General features: G+C 46.2%; 3 protein-coding genes across 8 annotated transcripts in view; 1 reads left to right on the top strand and 2 right to left on the bottom strand.

Moving 5' to 3' along the window:
• Positions 1-8,595, top strand: part of CCDC78 (coiled-coil domain containing 78) — a 15,315-nt gene extending 6,720 nt beyond the window's left edge. Inside the window, exons 7-14 of the mRNA XM_069108443.1 lie at positions 197-275; positions 799-924; positions 1,454-1,668; positions 2,027-2,201; positions 3,130-3,173; positions 4,951-5,011; positions 7,482-7,582; positions 8,129-8,595. Of these exons, the coding sequence (XP_068964544.1) occupies positions 197-275; positions 799-924; positions 1,454-1,668; positions 2,027-2,201; positions 3,130-3,173; positions 4,951-5,011; positions 7,482-7,582; positions 8,129-8,183 (856 nt within the window). The 3' untranslated portion in view covers positions 8,184-8,595. The remainder of the gene's footprint in view (positions 1-196; positions 276-798; positions 925-1,453; positions 1,669-2,026; positions 2,202-3,129; positions 3,174-4,950; positions 5,012-7,481; positions 7,583-8,128) is intronic.
• The window catches only part of HAGHL (hydroxyacylglutathione hydrolase like), a 67,418-nt gene extending 56,211 nt beyond the window's left edge, over positions 1-11,207 (bottom strand). The window contains exon 1 of the mRNA XM_069108429.1: positions 11,029-11,207. The gene's annotated coding sequence lies outside the window, so the exon portion shown is untranslated. The remainder of the gene's footprint in view (positions 1-11,028) is intronic.
• ANTKMT (adenine nucleotide translocase lysine methyltransferase) lies at positions 8,712-14,377 on the bottom strand. Of its 6 annotated transcripts, none has more exons than XM_069108295.1 (6): positions 14,066-14,377; positions 11,780-11,943; positions 11,590-11,694; positions 10,724-10,864; positions 9,721-9,771; positions 8,712-9,214 (listed from the first exon to the last, which is right to left on the bottom strand). In XM_069108295.1, exons 2-6 carry the CDS (start codon positions 11,939-11,941, stop codon positions 9,014-9,016), a joined length of 660 nt encoding a protein of 219 aa, XP_068964396.1. In that variant the 5' UTR covers positions 11,942-11,943; positions 14,066-14,377; the 3' UTR covers positions 8,712-9,013. The 6 variants fall into 6 exon arrangements, with proteins under 6 accessions (XP_068964396.1, XP_068964409.1, XP_068964403.1 ...); XM_069108308.1 differs by having other exon boundaries at positions 14,154-14,291; XM_069108302.1 differs by lacking the exon at positions 14,066-14,377 and adding an exon at positions 13,881-14,053.
• Between the last annotated feature and the right edge of the window lie 10,230 nt (positions 14,378-24,607).

Genomic DNA, 24,607 nt, shown 5'->3' with positions numbered 1-24,607 from the left:
CACACACACACACACACACACACACACACACACACACACACACACACTCACTCTCAGACTCTGGGTTGGAAAGATTTTAGGGATGATTATGTCTGGTCCTGTGGACTGTGTTTCTCAGAGCTGAAGGACACGATTGTTAGCCCATGGGAGTCACTAATTCTGCCAAGAGCCATGTTTGCCTACCCTATATCTTCAGGGCAGTGCTGGGAAAAGAACTCCAGGATGCCAAACAGGAGATCCATGGCACACAGCACAAGATGGATGAACAGGCTATGGTGAGCCAGCAATTGCTTTTTTCCTAGTGACCCTTCACAGGATGGATCAGAGAGCATTTAGAGTTGAAAGAAGCCATAGGGATTTTTAAAAATCTAATCCCATCATTTTATAAATGAGGACCCTGTGGACCAGGGAATGGATTTGTCCATGGTCACACAATAGTAGAACCATAATTCAAACCCACATCTTGTGACTCCAATTTTTGTACACAATGAGGCAATAAGAACCTGGGGTCTATCACTGAGAGTAGCTGTTACATGGGGACTTGGGGAGGTGACTGTGGCTTTAAGCATCAAACTCATAACTCTGGTAGTCATTAATCCCAGACATTTCTCCAAATTCTGAAAACTACTGTCTTAAATATATATATATATATATATATATATATATTTTAGTATGCAAAGTAGTTCGAGCTATGGCTCAGAAAGCCATGTAGATAAGGGTTGGGAAGGAAGACCTTATAAAGTACCATGTTAACCTCAAGCCCCTGCCTCCTAACATGTCCTTCTCTACTTCCCCCAGGCACTGTCTGCTTCCCAGAAGCAGCTTCAAGAAGTGGAAAAGGAGAATTCCAGACTGCAGCAACAGCTGAAGATGATGAATGAAGAGTATCGAACCAGGCTTCTGCACTATGTGAAGAAGATGGCTGTAAGAACATAAGACAATGAGATGGGCAAGAGACTAGATGGGGTCTGAGGGAAGTAGACAAGGACATTTTTTCATGAGGATTGGGTAGGGAGGGGTTAAGGGAGATCAGCCCATCTCAGGGCTTATCTGAGTCAATTATGGTCCAGGTTGACCCAGTCTATAAGAATCCTGAAGCATGGATGCTGTATTATCCAGTAGGAAGTAAAGAGACAATTCTTGCAATCAAGGAAGAGTTGGGTGTGGTTTGAGGCTGGGTTTTAGAGAATTTCTAGTAGCATTCATCATAGGTCCAAGTGGATTGGCAGTGGGTTCCAAGAGTATTACAGGTGAGTTCTGATTATGTCCTCAAGATGATTTTTCTTGTCGAGGACTGTTCTTAGGAGAGCCCTCCCTTAGGCACTCTCACAAGTCCCTGGAAGAAGTCTTGTTCTACCAGCGGCCCAGTTGAGCCACATTCCCCACTTTCCCTTGGGCTTCCATGGCTTATCCAACTAGTCATGGTTTCTATTTTTCCGGGGACCATGGACAGTCTTACATGGACAATACTACCCAGGGCCACCAAGGGCCTCGACAGACAGATGCTGCAGAGCCAGGTGCAATGAAGAAACTCTTGGATGGAATGCTAAATGACATGCAGGCCTCAAACCGAAGCAGAGAACAACAACTGGCCAAGGCTGCCCGGAACTACAAGAAGAGGATGGAGAGCCTGATGAAGAGTCATGAGAGCCTGCTCGGTGCCTACAGGTTCGGTCTTCCAACACCTCCCCCTAAATGGGCTACCAGGCCAACCCTCTCCCAGCTTTCTGGCCCTAATGCCACTTCTATGGGGAAAAGAGTACAAGGTCAAAAGTTTCCATTTTTTTTTCCTCTCAAGAAAGGAAAATCTTGGCATGTCCATTTTAGTCCCTTTGTTGGGGTAGGGCATGAGGGGTGGGGAGCTTCTTGGAAACACAGCCTTCTTCAGGAGGAAATTGTATAGAGAGCTCACTGGGATAAGCTGGATGTGGGTAACTACCAAATGACACCAGGGCTACATCTGGAATCTTCTGGGGTTCTGTGGGCAACAATCAAAGCAGTGGGTGACAGGGCGAGCCTGGCTTAGGGTCCTGAGAGAGCAGATTAAGGCCCAGGGTGGTCCCAACATGGAACCTGGTCTTCCGGAAGCCTGCTTCACTATCAACGAGGTTGATCTTCAGTCCAACCTAACCCAAGAGCTCAACAAGCTTCGTGAAGACAAGGCTCAATTGGAGACTCAAATTCAGGAACTGCAGACAAAGGTAAAGCTCTAAACCACCTTGATCTCGACTGAATCCACATGTCACCTCAAAAAAGCTGTAGAGTTTATTTACCCACAGTTAGACAACAAGGCATCAAATAGAAACCAATGTTCCTAGGTGTCCCATATAATTTTATTCAGCCAATTCAGAAAATCATAGAATATCAGAGCTGGAACAAAGGATAGAAGTTACTAAAAGGAAGATTTTTACTTCCTAAGAGGAAAAATTAGCCAGTAGAACAATCCAGACAAAAAATGGACTACTGAGATATTGAGTTTCCCATCATTGTTCAAGTAGAAGTTAGATAATAACCATTTCTTTGGAAATATTCTAGGAGAAATTTCTGCTCAAGGTATGGGTGAGACCAGATGAACCATAAGATTCCTTCCAACCATGATATCCTATGATACATGGGACACAGCAAGAGCCTGGAAAATCCAAATTTTAGCCTATAGTTTCATCCTCTTTATACCTAAAAGCATATAAAAGCAAAAAGGAAAGTTTTTCCTTCTCCTTGCCCTTATCCCCCAAGGAAAGGGCTCATGTTCATAGATTATAGATTTATAGTTGGAAGGGACCTCAGGGGCTGTCTAGTCCAACCCTTTCATTCTACATATAATGAAACTGAGTCCCAGAGAGCACCATACCCAAGGTCACAAAGGTAACAAGAGGCAGAACCAGGAATTGAACCTAGACACCAAATCCAGAGCTCATTCCACTGTGCTGAATTAAAAGATAGCCAGATATCTTTGGGAGATGTTTCTAGTTTTCTGAAGCTATCACCAAGGGCTATCCAACAAAATGCCAATGTCAAAGATGTCATACAGGATTGACTGGGTCAATGACCTGAGCCAGAGTGGCACTGAAAGAATAGGGACCAGAAGAAAAGAGGTACTAGAATTTTTTGTAACTTTTTTGTTTCCCACAGAATGGATCCAACAAAGCCTTTGATTTGGGAGCATCTTCACCAAGGTGAGCGTCCCTGATATGTGACCAGACATGCTCCATAACCCAAAACAGGAGCTGTGGTAGAGATGAGTAGGAGTTATAACTGTACCCTTATTTGGGGCTAACAGCCCAAGAGTTAGGTGCTGATCTTGAAGAGGCAAAAGGAGGCAATAAGAAGGGAAGAAGACAAATAGAAGAACAGGGCAAGAGATATGTGGGGTAGACCACCCTCCTCCTGACCTCACTCCTCAAAGACTTCACCTCCTCTCCTTTTCTAAGTGTGCCCCAGCTTGGAGGACCCTGGGCAGACCCAGAAAGCAGTAGGCTCAGTCAGGCAACCTGGGTTTGAATCATGGGTCAGCTACAGCATCACTATTTGATATTTGGTGGGTCATGACAATTTTTTGAACTTGAAATTCCTCATCTATCAAATGGAAATAGTATTTGTCCTGCCCCTGCTCATTTATTTAGTGGCCCAAATGAGCTATTAGGTGTATAATCACTTATTCACTCATTCAACAGTTAAGTATTGAACACTTTCTGTGTGCAGTCCTATCCTTGATACTGTGTGGATGGGAAGCAACTAATTATACACCAGTAGGTTAGGGTGAGCATGTTGCTGCCTGAGTTAAAAGGCAGGGGTTTTCTCAAGTGAGCCCAGCTCCCTGCAGGCATTCCACTGACCACCAGAGAGCATCTGTGCAGTAGCAACAAAACCTTGGAGGCCCAGAAAACAGATTTCTAAAGGGACTTCAGATGTAATCTTAGCCAACTGTTCTTACAACATGGATCTCTTTTCTACAATATTCCTGACAAGTGGTTATTTAGCTTCCAGCTTAAATATCTTCAGTGATTATGAATTCATTACCTTTCAGTGAAATTCATTCCTTTTGTGGGACAGCTGAAATTCTTCCTCATAGTATGATTAAGCTAAAACTGCCTCCCTCTGTTTCCTGTAACAAATGTTGCATTTGTTGTGATATTTCTATAACTACAGAATTACACTGTATTTCACATAGCACTTGTAGGTTGACAAAGCACTTTCTCCACACCAATCCTAAGAGGAGGGCAAAGCAAGTTTTATCTTCACCTTACAACTAGGAAGAGGGACTAAGAGACTCACCATGGTCATACAGCGCTAGTCGAGTGCTAGAGGCAAGATTCAAATCCAGTTCTTTTGACTCCAACTTCTGCTTTCTTCCCATTCCTTTGTCAAATATAGCATTCAAGACCACACTATTCCAGATAGGGTCTGAACAAGGTAGAAGATACAGTACTATCACCTCTGGTATTCTGGATCCTTTTGTTTCCATGAATACATTCTGGCTAAGGTCTATAATGACTTCCTGTATTCTCTGTGGTTTTATAGCAATGCCTTGACCATTCTTTTCATCTAAATCATTCTAATCACTTGACATGTAGTTTCAGAAGGAGGCTTACAGTTCTCATAACTGATTATCTTGATAGTACACAAAGCACTTCACATTTTCTCATATGTGAATTCGGTTATGTATTAACCTGTGGTAAAGCTTGGAGCCTATGAGGGGCAGAGTTGAGACTTTCCACAGTACCATGAGGAAAGTGGTCAGATCAAGTGAGGCCCAAAGGTGCCAGGTTCTTGCTCCACCACAGCAAAGATCTATATATAACCTTCCAAAGTAGGAGGCATTGAGTAGATAGGGCCAGTCGAAGCCAGAGAATAATCTTCAAATGTGTGGAGAGTCCCATTGCCTGCCTTATGAGATCACAGACTTACTTGCATTACCACATCTTCTACATATGCTCTTTTTTTCTCTCCTAGGGATGAAGTAATCTGGGCCAAAATCCAGAAGCAGCTTCAAGAGTTCACCCAAAACACTCAGGTAGTAGATGTTTCTGAGGGAAGACTCTAGGGCTAGTCCAGTTATTTCAACCTGACAATCTTCCAATCCTCCTCTACTCACCATCCACAATCTAGGAGCCAGTCCAAGGGTGGAGTTAGGAGTTCAGATCAAAGCTGCTCCATCCCCTTGAGAAAGGGCAGAAAAGGTTCCCATCTTAGATCCTTGGGCACAAGACTCACCACAGTCTGGGATGCCACCCTCTCTCTGGGAGATATGCTAGGGCTATACCTGACTTCCTATACAGATGATGGGTATGCCCTGGAAATAGTTCTCTGCTGTCCCAAGATCAACACTTTATTGTTCTAGTCCTGTTCTGACTATAGCTAAATAAGGAAGTTTCATAGACTCTTACCATGAAGCCATCTAGCTTTCTCCTCGCTTAAAGCAGGAATCCCCTCTCCTAATAAGCAACCATACTGCCTCTGCTTGAGCTTCTCCAATAAAGAGGAGCCCATAAAGTGCCAGCCTATTTCTGGGCAGCTTTTTTAAAATCAAAGTTCTTATATTGAGCCAAAATCTGTCTCCAACTTCTATTGATTCTAGCTCTACCCAATGAGGCTAAACAGAACAAGTGAGTCCCTCTTCCCCCTAAGGGCCCTTCAGATATGTTAAGACCCTAATTATATTTGAGATTTGGGAGACCCATTCCCAGTCATCTCAAATTTAATTCTAAGTGGTTTATCATTCATCACTCTGCCAAGGTCATTTGCTAAGAAAGGGATGAGCTAAGTTTGATTGGGCAGAGGGCAGAGCAAGTGTTAAAAATGTGGCCCTCTGCCCAGCCAACTATGAGGAGTCATTGTTTTGGGGAGACCAGTACTTGAATTAACAAAGTACCAGTCTGAAGGTGACAGTGCCCTTCCCTGCTAAATAAGATCCTAGCAATAGCATTGTTGCTATTGTTTAGTCACTCAGCCATGTCCGACTCATGATCCCATGGACCCTACTGTCCATGGGGGTTTTCTTGGGCAAGGAATGGACTGCTATTTTCTTTTCCAGTGGATTAAGGCAAAGAAAGGTTAAATGACTTGCCCAGGGTTCATTAAGCTAGTGTCTGAGGCCAGATTTTATTTCAGGTCTCCCTGGCTCCAGGCCCAGGACTCTTTCCACTGGGTAACCTAGCTGCCCACCAATGGCACTAGCTATTAGCAGAAGTCCCATTTGTAAAAGGACCACTGATAAGCTGGAGTATTACAACAGCACAAACAGGAGTAGGGGGAGTGTCAAAACCCACCCAATAAGCCTATATTATCTTAATATGTGCCAACCCCAGAGTTCCTGCTCTCAAGGTGTTTGAAGCTAACAGCTTGGGGGAGGTGGGGGTGGGAGGGAGAAGGAAGAAGGGGAAAATGGGGCAGAGGGCAAGGAGGAAAAGACATGTGTACCTTTTATCACAAAAGAGAGGTGGGACTAAGTGCTTTGAGAAATCCTGAGTGTAGAGAGATAGTTTTGATTAGTGGGATTGTTTACAAAGCGTGGAGATGGGAGAAGGCAGGGCAAGAATAGGGAATAGAAGGTAGTTTAATTTGGAAGGAACAGAGTGTACATGAAAGGGAGTTAACATGAAATAAAGCTAGAAAGATAAGCTGTGGGGCAGGTAGGTGGCGCAGTGAATAGAGTACCAACCCTGGAGTCAGGAGGACCCAAGTTCAAATTCGGACTCAGACACAACACACACACAAAAAAAGAAGTAGCCATGTGACCTTTGGCAAGTCACTTAACCCCAATTGTCCTACCTTCCCCCCTCCATAATAGAAATAATTTTTTTTTAAATAAAGATAAGCTGGAGTCAGTTTATAAAAGATTTTAAATTTATGAAGACTAGCAGCAGCAGATTAGAATAGGGGAACAAGTGCTCAGCTTGAAGTCAGGAAGACCTGTAGTCTTGAGTCCTGGCTTAGACACTAGTTGTGTGACTCTGGAAAGACATTTAACCTCTCCCTACCTCAGTTTCCTCATCTGTAAAATGGGGATAACAGCACCCACCTCACAAAATGGTTGCATCAAATCATGCAATATGTGCACAGTGACCTGCTGTCAGGTTAAAATTTTAACTTTTTTTTGCAATCATAACACATAAAGACCAGCTGAAATTATTGTAAACAATCAGCTTGGAAATAAGAAAAAAGCAGGGGACATTACCACTGTCTTCTAATATCTGAAAGACTATCTAATGTGCAAAAGTCATTAGGCTTGTTTTCCTTGATTCCACAGGGAAGAACCAGATCTAGTTGGTGAATGGAAGAAACAGGGCCTAACAATTAGAACTATTAAAATATGGAATGGACTACCTCTTCAGGTAGTGAGTTCCCTAGCACAAGTTGAATGGTCAAGTATCAGGCATGCTGAGGGGCATCTTGCTTTAGATAGAATTTGCAATAGCAGACTTCTGAGATCCTTTCCATTGTTGAGATTCTGTGAGTCTGTTCCCTCTCCTTGTTACACTCAGAGCGAGCTAGAGAGGGAGAGGAGCCATTTGTGGAACCGGGCCTTGGTGGCAGAAGAACAACTCTCCCAACTGCAAGAGTATGTGGACAAACATCTAGGCAGGTGAGCCAGGGTGGAGCTGCCCCAGGGGAGCCCAGCACTGTGGCTGTATGGCAAGGCCACTCTCCCCACCTGACCCCTTAAGGACCCTCACACCATCACCTCACCTCCCAAAAGCCACCTTCATCATCCCACTTTAGAAGGTACAAGAATGTAGCTGTTACTCTGGGACCTTTATCCCAGGTGGTTCATTGCACTCAACAATTGCCTCTTCCACATAAGGGAGTAATAACCTTTCTTTCAAAAATACCAGGCAACCAGTATCCCAGTGCTAGTCCCACCCAAACCAGGACCTAGACGTCCTGGGGATTATGTGTTCTCTCTCCCCATTACCCTTCCCTGACTCTTGGCAGAAGTATCCTGGTGGAGAGATATTGAAATCCAAAGTCACCTAACAACTAGGATGATGCCACTGGGATAGATGCTAATCCCAGCACTAACAAAATGTGAATGGTCAGATCTGGCAATATGCAGAGCTCCCAGGCAGGGGGTCACTGGGATGGAGACCTGACCTAGAGCAAAACGTTCTTCCCTGGACCCTCTCTACAGGTACAAGCAGGAGATCTTAAGGCTGAGGAAGCTTCTGGGGAATGAGTCCTCATAGGCAGCTGAAGCCAGTTTCCTTAAATCCCCAGAGCCAAAGCATCACCAACCATTAGCTGCGCCTACTCCTAAGAACCAGCTGGAGGAACTGGCCCTAAAAGCCTATGAGCAGGGAGTTCCACACGGATTTCTGGAGCATTAGGGATGGGAATGAACTCTAAATCTGCAGGTGGGAGGAATCCCAATTTTCTCAGAATTCTGTGCCTACCATTACTGTTAATGCGTTATGCCTTCCCCAGTGCTCCTGGACCTTGAACTAGGCCATCACTGTGACACTAGGAGCAACCTGGAACAAGACTCTAAACTTTGGAGCCTTGTGTCCTGGAATGTTCTTTGAGTTTTCTGTACCCTGAAGCTCACTTACAATAAAGTATGACGGGCCTACCTAATTTGGTGTCTTTGAGGGGAAAAGACATTAGAGGAAATAAAACAATCTGGGGTTTAGAAAAAACTATGGAGGGGAAAAAAAGGTAAAGTAGTTGTGGGGAAAGTATACTAAGTTTCAGTGGTAGTCAAGAGAGCTTCAAAATGGAAAAAAAAAAAAAGCTTTTATTGTGTTCAAATGTGAACCACAGGAAACAACTTTCAGTTCTTGACCCTTTGTTGCCAGTGAAAATCTTCAGATGTGGTCCTGAATTTCCCTCAGTGTTGTCTCCTAATAATCATTTGCGCCTCAAGTACAGTGACCAGGATCAGCTCTAGTTTGGAGCACATCCTGGTTCTCTGTGGTTAAGGGAGGTGAAATCCTTGGTTCAAACAAGGGCTGCAGAGGTGCCCTTACACATACGGTAGAGAGCCCCTCTCATGAAGGGAGCTGTACCTCCCCAAAACCTAGACAGGTGTTCCCTGTAGGAAGGTAGTTCCCTTCATCTCCATGTTTTGCCGGACGAGTTCAATATCATAAGCCCAAACCTTGTCCAGGCCCTCACCAACTGTTGCTATTGGCTCCCAGTTGGGAAGAGGGAATCGACCAGATACCACTCGGGCCTTGTTGGGCAATTCCACTAGTAATTTGGTTTCCAGGAGAGGGAGCTGTGGAAAAAGGCCAAGTCAGGAAAGAAGTAACCTGTAAAGGGCATGGGGGGTGGGAGAGGGGACTCAGTAACAAAGATAAAAGATTGGTTTAAAGGACAGGGTCACAGGAGCAAGGAAAAAGCTGATCTGGTCCCAGCAGGCTGAAGTTCAAAGCCAGTAACTCTGTGGTTAGTCTGCCACCCTAGGGTCAAACAAGGTCTTCCCAAGAATCTTTAAATCTGGTTGCTACACTTTCCTCCAAAGTGTTCCCATTTCATCTCACAGACACCGAGATGTCTTTGGGATTCCTAGCAACATCCAATGCCAGTCCATTTGGGAACAGCCTGCTGATTTTTCACGGGGACTGCTAGAGAAACAAGCAGACATTGGCTGTGAAGCCAAACAGATGGGGCACTGGCCCACAATGCAACAATTACCTCAGTTTGAATCATTCCCTAGCCCTGGGAATATTTTAGTTCAACAAATCCCATGGCCCTAGAGCCTCTAGAAGTGCTCAAACATACCACACTGGGAGCCAGGAACACTGTGATGTTTTTGCAATCAGCCAGGTTCACCTGCAGAAGAGATATGGCTGCTTAGGAGAGATGAGGACAAGATGACAGCCACAGGGGACTCAGAGACTGCTTTGCAGATGTCTTCTACTTTTAGAACACCTAGAAAAGGGAACCTTTGTGCTCTACCTGGGGAGCCCAGAAGCCTGTAAACATGTGTCTATTTCATATTTCCAGCAATTAAAATGGTTCCTTAACTACAGAGGAACCAGGAGATAGCAGGCCATTGGTCCAAGGCATCTTCCCTTGCTTTTCTTCCTCTGCTGATGGCCTCCAATTCCAACGCCAAAGTTATGCTTTTTTTTTTTTATGACTGTTTCTAGCCTTTGAAAACAACTATCTGGTTCTGCTGTCCCTAAAGTCTAAGGAAGTATCTTAGCAAGTGAGGAAATATCTTAAGTCATCCAAACTAGACTGTGTTTAACCAATTCAGAGAAGCCAGAGGTCCATAACCCCTAGACCACAGAATCACTTAGGGAATAGGGAAGTAGCTCATTTCCAAGTGGCTTAGAAATCCATGTTATTCCTCAAACACAGATCTGACTAAGGGTGCTAGATAAAATAAGATCATGGAAAAAGGATTAAAGAGGTTGAAGTCCCAGCTTGTCACTAGTTCACTGTGATATTAAGGAAGTTATTTTCCTTCTCTGGGTCTCAGTCTCCTCTTCTAAAAAACGGGTGGGTGGGGATGGGGTTGGAGTATATGGTCTCGTTTATAAGATCTTTTCAGGTCTGAAAGTTTTTAACTCTTCAAGATGTGTGGGAAGATGAGAAAGATAAAATAGTCACCTCCCACTACTAGATTCACTAAGTCCCTGGCCCTGGTCTAGCTTTAAGTATGCTGGCTTCCTTGGCCAATCAGTACTTATGTACCCTGTTGACCCGTTACCCACTCCCAACTAACTAGAATCCTGAACTACAGAGAGAGAAGCAAGGGTATTAGAGCTTCAATTACCTTCCAGAGATCCTCCTTCTGGTAGGAAACCTTTCGACCACAACCAGCCCGCCATGCATGGAACCGGGAAAGCCAAAGAAGCCAGGGGTTCAGTTCATAACCCACAACAGGAAAGAATCCTTGTCTGTATGCTGCCAAAACCTGTAGTACCAAACAATGAGCACTCCCTACCATATCCCTCAAGGATCAGGGTAGGTGTTTGCTGCAGACAAGGCAAAGCAAAGCTAGGTGTCATGAACCTGAGCAAATATAAGAATAGGGAAAAAAGCAGCACACAGTGAATGGTATCCAGAAATACCTCTTACCTGATGCAGGGGACTGGGGCCTACAAGATGGAACATGGGAAAAGAAATCCAGTTCTTTAACATGCTGCTCAAGGCCTCCACATTCTAAAGCTCCAACTGGCCTACTCGTTATTCCCTGAGCTTGTACTACTTCAGTGCCTTTGCTGATACCCTTCCCTTTGCCTGGAATGTTCTTCCCCCTGACCTCAGCTCACTGAAATCCTACCTATCCCTCCAGACCCAGTTCCCATACCATCCCCCCTGAACCTGCCCCTCCCTCCCCAACTGGAAATGATTACACTTGTTTGTACTTTGCTTATGCATTCATCATACTGTCCTGTAACAGTTAACCCATGAGTATTAACAACACCTCCTGAAAACACTAGACTGCATTCTTCTTCATGTAGTGAAAACTGTTCATCTCCCCCCAGTGCTAGACTCTGCCGATAACAGGCAGTCAATAAATGTTGGCAGAATATGCCGAAATGAACTGAGAGTAGAATAGTCTGAAAGGAACTCTGCCCCAGCCAGAAAGAACAGAGGAAAGGAGGAGAAAGAGGAAATTTTTTTTTTCCTTCTTACGATCCTGCCATCACCAGAGCCCAAGTCCACCATCTTGCCAGAGCGACCTCGGAGAAGACTCAGAACATTCTTTACCTGCTGCCTACTTGCCGGGACATAAGGCACCTGGAAAAAAAACAGAAAGAACACAAATTTGGAAACTGCTCTTCAATTATCATCTTTTCCCCTCTCCCCACCAAGGCCAACTTACCTGAAGCTTCAGGGGCACTTTTCGGAAACCAGGCATAAGGAACCCTGCCCAGAAGGTATAAGCAAATAAGCCAGTGCCAGCTGCCACTTGTAAGATACCCAGTCCTCCAAGGTGGCGCCCCTGTAGTTCTGCCATGGCCTCTCCAGGATCATCTTGGTCCATTTCTAGGAGAGTAATATGTAAACTAGCTTCCAATACCCACCTTTCTGCCCCTATTCTCTATTGATGCCTGGTTATTTCTCTTCCTCCCCACCCTACCCCACCCCCACTCCCCCACCTCCTATCTGAGGAGGGGCCTTACAAGTCAAGGCAAGGACAGTCACATTGATAATGAATCACCCCACTCTATAGACTAGCATATAAAAGGAAAAAAAGTGTGATTCAGAACCACTGAGTTAGCCTGCAGAATACATTGTGTCACCAACTCCAGTGTATCGGGTCAATCTGACAAAGAACAACCCACTTTGGAAGCCACTGGAGCTCAAAAGTGATGTTAGCAGATGTTAGGAGTAAAGGGGACAGTGGTTCTTAAAACTTTAAAGTACTGGAGCTACACTGATTTTTTTGCACAACAGAAAACCCACTAAAATGCAAAAAAAAAATCCTCATTACCAAGTAAAAATCATAATTGCTTATTACTGCTATTAAAATAATTGGCTTTATTGTGACATCAAAGGAGACAAGTATAAAACCCAAATCTGCTCACTTCCAGCTACTCCATGCCCCTATAAATCATCTACAAGGTCTGAGCACTCTACTCCCAACAGGAGGCAAAGTAATGCAATGTGGGCGTGCCTTACTTTAGTAAGATTTTTACAAAATTAGACAAAGTCAGAGATGGAAGGGGCTTCCCCTTAAGAGATCCTCTAATTCAAACCTCTGTTTTGCAGTAGACACTAAAAACCCAGAAAGGGGAAGAAATTTGCTCAAGTTCCCATGAGTCAGTAGCAGAACCAGGTTTGCAAACCTGGGCTCCTTCCATCATGATGAAAACTAAAATGAAATTCTATGATGCCAAACCTATTTTAAATATCCTACTTGGATTTGCTATTTAAAGGAGCACTATGATGTATCCTTTTATAATCACCCCTTTCCCTCAACCTTGTTTGTCCTTTACGCATGCAATTTTTAACACTTGCCTAAAGCAAGATTCAGAATCTGAGAGTTGGGTTAGCCTATCTAGTTCAAAATATACCTTAATAAGAATCCCTTCTATAACATACAAGACAAGTAAATAAACATTTTAAGTCATTCAAAGCACTCTCTTTAACAAAATCATGGTCATCCAGCCTTTCTTTGATGACCTGTAGGGACACGACCCACTACTTTGCAATGCAGCCTATCTCCACTTTTGTTAGATAATTGTAGTTTTTCCGTCCTAGAGATTATACATCAAGCTCTCTGACACTTTCATCTATTGCTTCTAGTTCTGTCCTCTGGGGTGAAGCAGAAAAAGTAGGTTCCCTCCTCCACCTGAGAACTCCTCAAATAGTTGAGGTCAGCTATCATGACTCTGGATGCTTTCTCCAAATGATTCCCAATTCTTTTCACTAATCCCTATAAGGCATGAATCATCAAAGGCCCTCCTTTGAATGTAGCATCCAGAACTGAAATATTCCAAATGTGACCTGGGCAGCACAGACACAATACATCCTCCCTCCCCACCCCGCCCCCAGAAGGCTGTGCTTAAATGCCTTTTCTGCAGCTGGCCCAGAATGACCGACCTGTGGGGTGCCTCCCACCCCATCCCTTCAAACCAGTCCAAAGTAAAGGAGTCAATGCGCTTGGGGGCAAGGGGTGGGAGGACGGGGTGGGAGGACGGGAGAGGAAGGGTAAGAAGTGTGTGCACAAAGCGGTAACGTGTGCCTAAGGATCGTCCCCCCTCGGGTGGAGGCCGGAGACCTGGGCGCTATGGGCCTCTTCCCTGCCTGGACCTCAGTTTCCCCATCTGCAGACTGGATGACCTCTGAGGCCGCCTCCAGTTGTCTATGGCCTGGGTGACCTTCCTCTCCCGGGCTCCGTATCTTTAAGGAGGGACGAGAGTCCCCTCACGAGGTTATGACGACAAAACGCCAACGACGGGCACATGAGAGTCTCTTACAGGGGCAGGCCCTCGGATGCCCAGCTCAGGCCTCCCCCAGCACCTGCTTCTCCAGGTCCTTTCCTCCGCTTCGGGAGCCTGGGGAAGGGGGGAGGCCTGGGGCGGAGTCTCTCGGGCTGGAGCAGCGTCCTACGCCCTCCCTTCCGGGTTCCCACCTCGGGGGGGGGGGGGGGGGGGGCCTTCACCACCGCTCCTGCAGGGGAGGACACGGCCACGACGCCCCCCGGAGCAGCAGGCAGAGCCTGGGCAGGGGGCGACCCTGATCCTCCGTACACTTTGTCCCGCCTGGATCCCAGGGCCCCCACTCTCCAGTTCGAGGCCAATCCCCTCAGCGGGGCCGCAGCCGTTGGGGCGAGGGGGGGCGGGGGTAAGCGGAAGGTCAGGCAGGTCGCCAACTGTCACCCGGAAGAGAGTGCGCTGCCCGGTCGGGCCGGGCCGGCGCGTGACCTCCTTAGGAAGTGAAGCGCGTGCGCGAGAGTCGAATGGGCAAGCCGGGAGAGCTGACTGGTCGCGTCGCTCACCGTCACCTAAAAGACAACGGGCGGGGGCGGGAGGAAGCGAGGAGGGACGAGAAAGTGGAGCGCGTGCGCTCCCTCGCTGAAGGCGCCCCTCCTTCCTCGCGCACCTAACGGTCCCCCGGCTCTCTGAGCCCACGCCGGGGAGGAGCACGTGGTCAACCTGCGTTCGTCCACGCGGCTGACCAGGGGAGGTGAGGGGTAGGGAAAACCTGGGGAGTGTTATCTTCTCGATAGCCCCAGCGCTTGGGCACATCCTCCACAAAAGACCTTTCTTGCTATTATTGAAGAGAGCAGCAAGAGGCTTTACAACGCATTTAATGTAATCAAGCAGAGACAAGCATTTATTAAGCACCTCACAGGTTCCCGAAATGAAACAGCGTGTCCTCAAGGAGCTTGGGTTCGGGGATGCGGGAGGCACACATGCAACCATACAGAAAATATGCAAGAAATGAGCGTTGCGGGGCGCACTAGGAGCTGACCTTCGGACCAACCCTCAAAAGCATTTCTGAAGTCTTTGCTAGGTACCCGCTGCTGGGTGCTGGGGCTTCGAGTGCCAGAAAGAGACCGCCCCCTGCCTTTTCCTTTTATGGGTGAGAAAACCGAGGAGAAAGCCCAGGTCCCCTGCTTGGGACTTTTACACAGAGACAGGCAAGAGGGATACCCAGAACTGAGCCCCAGGTTTATCATCTGGAAGGCCCCCAGATTTAGAACTTTAAAAATAAGTCTTTGATTCAGTAAAAAAAAAAATGTTGGGGTTCAGCAGCCCCATACCGAAGCATGCTCATGCCAGTTTTGGGTTCCAAGTCCTGATTCAAGTGCTTGATTTCTGTACACACAAAGAGGCCTATTGTTGCTTGTGACCAAGCAGTTCTCCAGAAGAGTCCTCTCAGAATGGGGAGGACCGGGTGTTGAGGGAGGGAAATATCACACACACACACACACACACACACACACACCCCACACACCCCCCTTGGTGCCTAATCTCAAAGGAGAAAACAGAGCTCATTATATATAAACATTCCACACCTCCACTAGTTCCAAGACCAGGGCTCCAAAGACTATTAATACTCCAGAAAGTTGCATGATTTTCCCCTAAGTAGCCACTCTGTACTCCTTTACTGATGCAACTCACAAACCTAGTAAGTGGTCTTCTGGAGCTGTAGCCAAAAATGCTCATCATCCCAAATGGTGGTCCACTTTTGGAGCTGGGCCTCAGAGCACAATTACTAAGCTGCTGTTTTTTGTTGTTGTTGTTGTTTTTTACTAGGCCTGTACTGGTTTAGCAGCACCTGCCGGACATTACATTCTGATGACATAGCCTTATGGAGCCCAGGGTTATTTCTGCACCATTATACAGCATCAGACTGACTTTAGTAGATGCTTACATATGGTAAGAATTGAGATGAATCTGTGATTTTACTGGTATAGGGGGAACTTCCAGGGAGGAAGCTCCTTCCACTTATGTATGTCATCACCCCTATCTGCAACTTAAATCCTTAAAGAGTGACCTAGAGCACTTAGAAATCAAATGCCTTGCCCTGGGTCACAAAACCACGGTGACAGAAGCAGGCCTTGTTTTGAACTCAGGTCTTCCTGGATCTCAATTCACTGTACCATATTGCTTCATATATAATAGTGGTGTTTTTTGATGAGAGCCAACAATAAAGGCACAGCACTACTCTCTATCTTGGCACACTATTAATAATAATAATAATCTCTTACATTCATATGGGCCTTTAAAATTTACAAAGTCATTTCACATATATCAACTTATTTGAACCTCAGATCTCTACTTTAACAGACAAAGAAACTGAGGCCAAAAAAGATGAAGGAATGAATGGGGAAAAAAACACCCCCAAAAACACATTTATTAAGAGCTAAGCACTATACTAATTTCTGGGGATACAAATGGAAAATTGAGACATTCCCTGCCCTCAAGGAGCTCACATTCTACCTGAAGAAGACAATACATAAAGGAGGGTACAGCTTCAGAGCAGATGACCAGGTCCGAGGGTCCTTGGTTTCTATGGGCAGGTCAAATAGCTATCCCCAAGGGTTAGCACAGCAGGTGGTAAGGCCCAATGGGCCAGAGGGAGCTGGAAGGGCCCATTCCACAAACACTAGGAAACAGACAGTGGGTCTAATGGTCATGGAGCATCAGAGGCTTTGGCTTCTTTCCTGAAAGAGTAGGAATAGGAGGGGAGGAGAGGTGAGGAAGGAGAAAGGGATTAGTATATAGATCCTTAGGGGAGGAAAGTCAGGGGTACCAGGGCACCAGCTCCTGCTGGGTCTTCCAGCTTTCACATTTTCTGACACTTAATTCAGGTTCTTTTTGCTACACCGGTCATCAGCCCTGGACCCCAGTGCCTGTTCTGTGCCACATCATGATGATCTAAAGGACGGGGGACAAGAGTCAGCTGGAAGTGGGAAGAGACTGATAGTTAGAGGTTGTTTACCAATAGCAGGTGATATACAGGTCTTTTCTTCTAATCCTATCCCCCTCAACCCTTATCCCCTTTCCTTTGCTACTTTCCCCATCTCTTCCATCTCCTCCCATCAGAATTCAACTGGAAATTTCTCCTTCCACATGTCCCTATCTATTCTATTCTTTTCTGTCCCTCAAAGCACTTATAAAGCAGTACTAAATTAAAACAAAGCTCTTTCCTTTAGGGTTCCATCTTGAAAGATTGACATTTACATAGTTTATCATATTTGATTATCACAACAGCCTTGTAAGGTAGGTTAAACAACTATCTTCATCCCCATTTTGTGGATGAGAAAATTTGAGGCTCAGAGGTGATATAATTTGTAAACAGTAACACGACTGTTTAGTATTATCAGAGGAGGCAATGGAACTCTGGTTCTATTGACTTTCAATCCCAGACAAACTGCCATGGTGAATCTTAAAATTCTCTAATCTAGCCATATGGGCCCATAAAAGGATTCAACCACCCTCACCCTCACTCTTCAGTTCACTCCCAAAAAGTCTGGGAGGCAGACAATGAATGGTGCACATTTTTATCTTGAAAGGAACCCAACTCACTGTTTGACCTTTTTGTGGGGGTAGAAAGATAACTGGATTAGGATTCCTAGCTTCTTTCAAACCACAGTTCAAATATTGCCTCTTCCATGAAGCCCTTCCTAATCCCCTCCTTGCTAATTTTTTCCTCCTCGAAAACAAAATTATCTTGTATTTACTTTTTTATATATTTCCCTTAAAAAGCTCCTTTAAGACAAGGACTTGTTCATCTTTGTCTTAGTAACCCCAGTACCTATCCTAGCACAGAATATCCTTATAACTAGGTACTTAAAAATATTTGATTGAAACCTGGGTTTGACTCCTAGGTCTGCCACATGTGACCCTTGTGACCGTGTGCTTCTCTGGTCTTCAAACTGCTCATTTGAAAGATGAGGATTTTGGGTTAGGGGATGTCTAAAGTTCCTTGCCACTGTCAAATCTTATAATCTTTCTGTTTTGCAAGAGTCTCTAAAATGAAAGTGGTTGACACTTAAGTTTTCCACTAGCTTTAAGATGCTGCTTTTCAGAGCTAGTGACTAAATTCCTGAATAATCAGACTTGCTTATCTTTTATGTGCCCAGGAAATTTTATTTATTTTTTTTAGAGGCAAACATTTATGGAATACTCATTCATAAAGGATATTTTATTCATCAAACAAACTAAAATTTAACTAAGCTCAATTTTTAAAAAATTAACAACTAAACTTTAAAAGTACAAACTTTGCAAAGTGCTCCTTTTAATCAAACCCTTTCCCTTATCCCAAATATAGTATAATCTTTTTAGCCTTGTCTAAAAAAAAAAAAAAACACCACCTGGACCCTGTTCCCACACCTTGCCCAAGGACCAGGGTACATCCTTTTAAAGCTTAAAATTTTTCATATTTTGTCTTATTTGCTGAACCAACCAGAGCCCCAGACACCCACACTAAAATAAATTGGCCAGGCAAAGTCAAATGGGGAAAAATGTCCAATCTTTCTGAGCTGGCTACATGACATTCTAGGGGTGGAAAAGAGGGTAGACCCAGGTTCCAATACATAAGCATCACCGCTAGAACAGTCCTAGGAAACACCTCGGAGAGATTGAGAGATTCGGGAGGAAGGTGGCACAGGGGCACCAAACCTAGAAGTGACCAAGTTACTAGACAAATGTGCATATTCCTCCTGCACCAGAGAAGGGGAAGGAAACAAGAGAAGCAGTAACAGCTGCTACAACAGAGCATTCCCAGAAGCAGGGAAAGACACCCCTGTTGCTACAGGCAGCCCTATCACACAGCAAAAGACCCAGGCGTACCCCTGCACAGCTCATACTCATGCCTATGAATCACCAACTGCTTCTTGGACATCTCAAGCTGGATGTCCCATAGGCCCCTCTCAAATTCAACATAACCAAAACATAACTCATTTTCCTTCTTCCCAACTTCCTTACTACTGTTTAAAACATCACCATCCTGAGGGGCGGCTAGGTGGCGCAGTGAGTAGAGCGCCAGCCGGAATCAAGAGGACCCGAGTCTGGTTCCGGCCTCACAGACACTTAACACCCACACAAAAATACTAGCCGTGTAACCTTGGGCAAGTTACTTAACCCCAATTGCCCTCCAAAAAAGCAAAACAAACAAACAAACAAAAAAAACATCACCATCCTCCCAGGCTCATAGTCTCAGTACAAACTTTGCAATCATCCCCTTCATCACCTTTCACCCTTCTCTCCACATATCCAATCTGTAGCCAAGTCTTGTCATATCTACCTTCATAACATCTCTCTGCTTACACAGCCACCACCTGGTGCAGGGACTCTTCATCACCTCAAGCATGGACTGTGCTTTCTAGTCTTCCTTCCTCAAGTCTCTTCCCCCTGCTGCTGTTCATCTTCCAATCTTCCAGTCAGCTGCCAAAATGATTTTTTTAAAGTGCGGGACTGTGTCACTTCTCTATTCAAACTCCAGTGACTCCCTATTACCTCAAGAATCAAATACAAAAGCCTATTTGCCTTTTAAGTTCCTTCACACCCAGTCCCCTACCATCCATCTAATCTTTTTACACTTTCTTCCCCTTACCAGCAGCACCTTCCAACCATTCCTTACATGACGCCATCTCTCCCTCATGTCTAGAATGCTTTCCCTCTTCCCTTTGGCCTCCTGGGTTCTCTTCAAGACAGAGCCAATCTCCCCTTCTGCAAGAGGTTATTTCCTGGTCCCTTCCTTCTAAGATTACCTTCCATCCACTCTGTATGTTGCATTACATAGTTGTTTGCATGTTGTCTCCCCTGTTAGAATGGAAATTCCATGAGGGCAAAGACCATGTGTTTTTGCCTTTCTCTGCGGCCCTAGCTCTTAACATAGTGCCTGGTACACGGTAAACACATAGTAGAAATGCTTATTGAATGGCAGATGGTAGGTGGTAGAGCTGGGACTGGAGCCCAGGTCTTTCCACCATATTATATTGGCCAAAACTCTTTTCTCTGGTGGTCCAGGTGGGGAATTTACAGGAAATTAGAAATCTTTTCCCAAAGGGCCTGCAGACAGGCCCTCTGGCCCAATTTCAAGTGGGGGAGGGAGCCTAACATGGAACTGGGAGTCAAACTCGTGAATTCCATCTTTAGCTTCATGCCCTAGGCTTTCATACCCCTCTTCTCTGTGCTGCTGTCACCATCAAAGCTCATAAGCAGTGGAAGGGTTATGGAAATTTCTGCTGAGAAAGCATTTTGCTTATGTCCAACATGCTGTAGAAAGGCATAATCACTGGGCTTAGGCGATTTGAATTGGGTCCAGAGAGGAAGGACAGATGCACTTGGAGCTGGAGGGTTGTTGATCATAGTGGGCCTGGAGAAGGGCAAAGAGGGTGATAAACTTTATATTCAGGACTCTTTCCACCAGCCACCCCTAATTAGGGTTGGGGCCTTGGCCCCTCCTAGCTCCTGTTCTGGGAGAACCAAATAGGGCTTCGTTAAATGAAACCATCTTGAGCTCTAACCCCAGCCAAATGAACCGCCACGGAGACTTCTCTGATTTTCCGGTTCTCTCCTGCAGCTGGAGGCAATTAGCTTGAAATCTGATGGAAAATCAGGCAAAGAAAAAGGGGGGTGGGTGTAGTATAGAGAGCAGGAAAACAGGGAAGTATTGAGGCAAAGGGAGTGTGGAGACAGAGCGAGCCCTTGGGGAAGAGAAAGAAGCCAACAAAAATAAAGGCCAAAGGACTTAGCAAGGGGGCTGAGGTTAGGAAAGATGATGTGTAAGTGAAACTGAAAATGAAGTGAGGGGAGAAAATGAGGCGCCTGAGTCCAGTTGGGAGGACAGGAAATGTGAGGGAAGGGGAGGTGGAGGTGGAGGGAGTAGGGGAGGAGGGATTGGCAGAGGAAAGCCATTCCCTAGGTTTGGGTTGGATCCTTATGACTCCTCACTTCTGAATTTTCCAGTTGTCCAGGGAGAGAAAGAGACTAGAGATTTCCCACCCTAGGCAACATGTAAAAAGGGATTTAGGCATACCAAAGAAATGACCTTTCCCAGCCTGCGGGTGGGAAGAGGGGCCACAATTTGGATTCCAAAGGATTTAAACCAGGGCAGGTGAGGACTGAGTAGAAATGCTTTATACTCCTGGTAGGAAACCTCTCAGAGTCAAAGGCCTTTAATCTTTTATGCTCCTAGATCTTTTTTTTTCTCCTCCATGCTGTAAAGTAGCCATGAATGTCAGGAATTTGTCACTATGTGCTGGGAATAGCTCCCTCCCCAGCTGCCTGCAATCTCAGCCGCAGCCCTGAGAGCCAACAGCCAAAGGGAGAAAAAGCAGCTTAGATGGGAGGAGGCTATTTCCCAAGCCCACCTGAGTATTCCAGATCTGGAGACCATTCCCAGGCACTGGACATAGCCTCAGGGAAAGGACCAAGTCCCCTAGGCCTCAGGGCAGAGAGCCATCTCATTTAGCTTCCCAAGCACACACAGCCTACCTCCCCCACTCCCAAATGGGGCCCTGGCTGAGGCTGCCACTTAGATTTCTGCAACTACGCACTCCCAGATGATGAGAAAGCCCTGGACCTTGGGAACAGCTCCAGAAAAGAGAAGTGACCTGGCAATGTTCTAAGTAATGGAGAGAGAGCAGGCCCAGAGACCTCAGCCCAAACCCACTCACAATAGCCCTTCCCCTTTGGAGCCTGCTATTCATTACTGGCCCTGCCACCCTGGGGTGACAAGAGGCTGCCCCTTCTAAACCTTAGAAGGATTAGTCTGCTGCGGATCAATAGCAGAATGAGTCCCAGGAAGCCACATGTGGAATTTGTACTTAATTCTCTACACTCTCGTCCAAGAACCAATTACACAGAAAAGCTCCCAGGCATGCAGAGCACTTTCTCACACACCCACAGCCTCACCCGAGATGTGTCCCAGACATTCTTGTAGAACCTTACTCCATACCCTTGTCAACGTGTACCCACCCCCACAACATACACTGGGGTGTACATGCATGTGGGATCACATTTGCCACCAGAGGCACAGGAAGGCACTCACACCCACATGTTCTTTCACACGCATCTTCTTCCATGAAGTCTCAATATTCTACCACTGCAGTTAATAGAACCAGCAGTGAAAACCCCACCCGGACAGAAAGCAAAACCAGAGCATCACTGTTCAACCCTTCCTTGTGGGCAAAGGACCTACTGCTTTGATTAAAAAAAATATCCATGGTCCTTCTAGTCATCCCCTGGTGAAGATGAGTGGGTAGGCTCCTCTAGCCCAGTGTAGCCCACCACTTCACCTACCCTATTTTTCTTTCTCTGGAAAAAAAAAAGTTGTAATGCCTTCACTACCAATCATTTCCAGGGTCAGAACTCCCAAGCAAGGGCAGGTTCAGATATGTGGGTGATTCACAAGTGATGTGAATAATAAAAGCTGACATTCCCATAGCACCTTAAGGCTTGCAAAGCATTTTACAAATGTCATTTTTCTCATTTGGTCCACAGAAAAACCCTGAGGTAGGTGCTATAAGATAAGATAGATGGGTTAAGTGATCCCCCCAAGATTCAAACTCCACTAAGGCAGGTTGCCACCCTAAGGCTTGGGTAGGAGGTGGAGCAGTGGGATCAGGATTTGCAACAGAGATCATTCAGAGCTAGAAGAAACCTCATAAATGAGCTAGGAACCAAGCAGGAGTGGAAGTGGCCTGCCCAAAGTGGCCCAGCTTATGTCATGTCACATAGATGAGAACAGTCTGCTGGGCTTTAACTCCAGCCTCAGACTTGTAGCACGAAGTTGTGTTCAGCCCTGGCCAGGGGAACCCCCTAGTCCTCACTTCAATTAGGAAGTCTTTCCCCAATACTCTGGAAAAGACCAAGTAAGGGCCACTGGTTACCAGAAAACAAATGGTATCAGACACTGGGATGCAACTCCATAGATGAGTCTGGTCCGAAATCCTGGCCTGAAGGGTGGGAAGCAGGCTTCATTCGGGCTGCCGCTGCTTTAGAACACAGCTGCCTGTTCCCACCAGGCTGCTCTGCCTCCTAGCCCTGAGGGACAACCTCAGACAGTCTCTAGACCCTAATGTCTGGAAACAGCAGGAGCGCTGCTACAGCCAACTCCCTAGTCAGGGAACTCCTTTCACCAGCATGTTTCAGAGGTGAAACTTGAACCCAGGTCGTGCTCGATGTGAGGCCTAATTACCCTCTACTTCATATTGCCTCTCTAGCAATAGTGATAGGAGAGGGAAGCCTCAGCATAACCTCCTTTCTCTCTTGCTGTCCCTGTCCCCTTTCCCCCCAACTGCTTCCCATGAACTCATCTTGGTTTTTTTCAGCTCCGTCCCCCTCCTATATTTGTCCATAGTTCCCTGTGCTGGTACCAACTCTCCACCAAGAGTACCTTGGGGCCTCAGAAGGGGGTGAGGGAAGCCTTGATATGATATATGATCCTGGCATTTTCTCCAAAATAACTCCAGCTGCTGTTTTGGGTTGGGTTTTTTTTCCAAGAGGCACTCTCCTCACTCAGGCTCTTGAATGTGTGTGGGGGTGTTTCTCCCCCTGCCACAGGGGACTGGGAGGAAGTCAGCTATGCCACCAGAGGGACTCTGGGGTCATCATTCTTCCTGGCTTTGGCTTCATAGTTTGGGGGGGGGGAGAGACAGGGGAAGCAGCCACAGTCCTCTGCCTCTTTCAGGCTTTGTGCCGCCTCTTCTTTGTAACCCACCAATTCACCAATTCAGCCCTTTATCTGCCTGAAAGAGCAAGGAGGAAGGAATGGGGGAGGGAGAGAAAGGGCAACAATGGGGGGAAGTGGCGGGAAACATCTCCTTAGAGACCCCATTGTGTGGCTCCCCCTCCGGGGCTGGCAGGGGGGGGGTGGGTGGTTGAGGAGAGCCCTGAGCCCTTAGCCCAGCTGGGTGAAACAGCTCCCCAGCCCCTGCAAGGAAATTCAGCAACAAGTGGCACATTCTTCCCTGGAATGCCTGGACTGCAGAAAGTAGGGCAAGAGCCCTTGCCTCACAGGCCAAGCTTGGGCCAACGATGGGGTTCCCTCTTGCTCCCTCTCCCTCCCTCCTCAATCTGCAAGACATCCTGACACAGTCCTCCAAATTTAGAGTGCTCCCCTTTCCCTACCCAGGCCTTATTCTCCTATTCGCTCTTACAAACCGGCTTTCTCCTCTCTAGCAAGTATCAAGACAGAATGCCCAAGGTACTGAGAATTCATCTCACGTCCACCACCTCTGCCCAGCACATCACAGACATCCTCTCATTCATCCCCAGGAAGGTGGGCCAGAGCCAAAGATAATTATCCCCATTTCATAGACAGGGTGACTAGGGCACTAAAAGGGGGAAATGGCTTTTTACCAGTCATTCAAAGTCAAAGCTGAGACAAAAATTCAACACAGTCCAGGAGTTCTGAATTTCAGACCAGTACACCATTCACAAGATGCTCTAAATCTCAAAGAAATGGGCTTTTGGATCCAGCTCTTTCTAGAGAACATTCACTCCTCCCTTCTAATCTTCTTCCCTTTCTCTGCCTCCCTTTGTGCCTGAGGCTCTCTCCAGGCATTCTTACTCAGCCTGGACTAACTCAACGACCTAGGAGAACTCTGAAAACTTGAGTTTGTCTGCTTGGTCTGTTTCTCTGAGATGAGAGAGATAGAGAGACAGAGACAGAGAGAGGGAGAGAGAGACAAAGAGAGAGAGAGAGAGAGAGAGAGAGAGAGAGAGAGAGAGAGAGAGAGAGA

Source organism: Petaurus breviceps, unplaced genomic scaffold, assembly GCF_028583685.1.
Source record: "Petaurus breviceps papuanus isolate PSGF00001 unplaced genomic scaffold, PetGlider_PUasm1.0 138, whole genome shotgun sequence".
Classification (NCBI taxonomy): Eukaryota; Metazoa; Chordata; class Mammalia; order Diprotodontia; family Petauridae; genus Petaurus; species Petaurus breviceps.
Note: the sequence above shows the minus strand (reverse complement) of the source record. Positions and strands in the feature narration are given on the sequence as shown.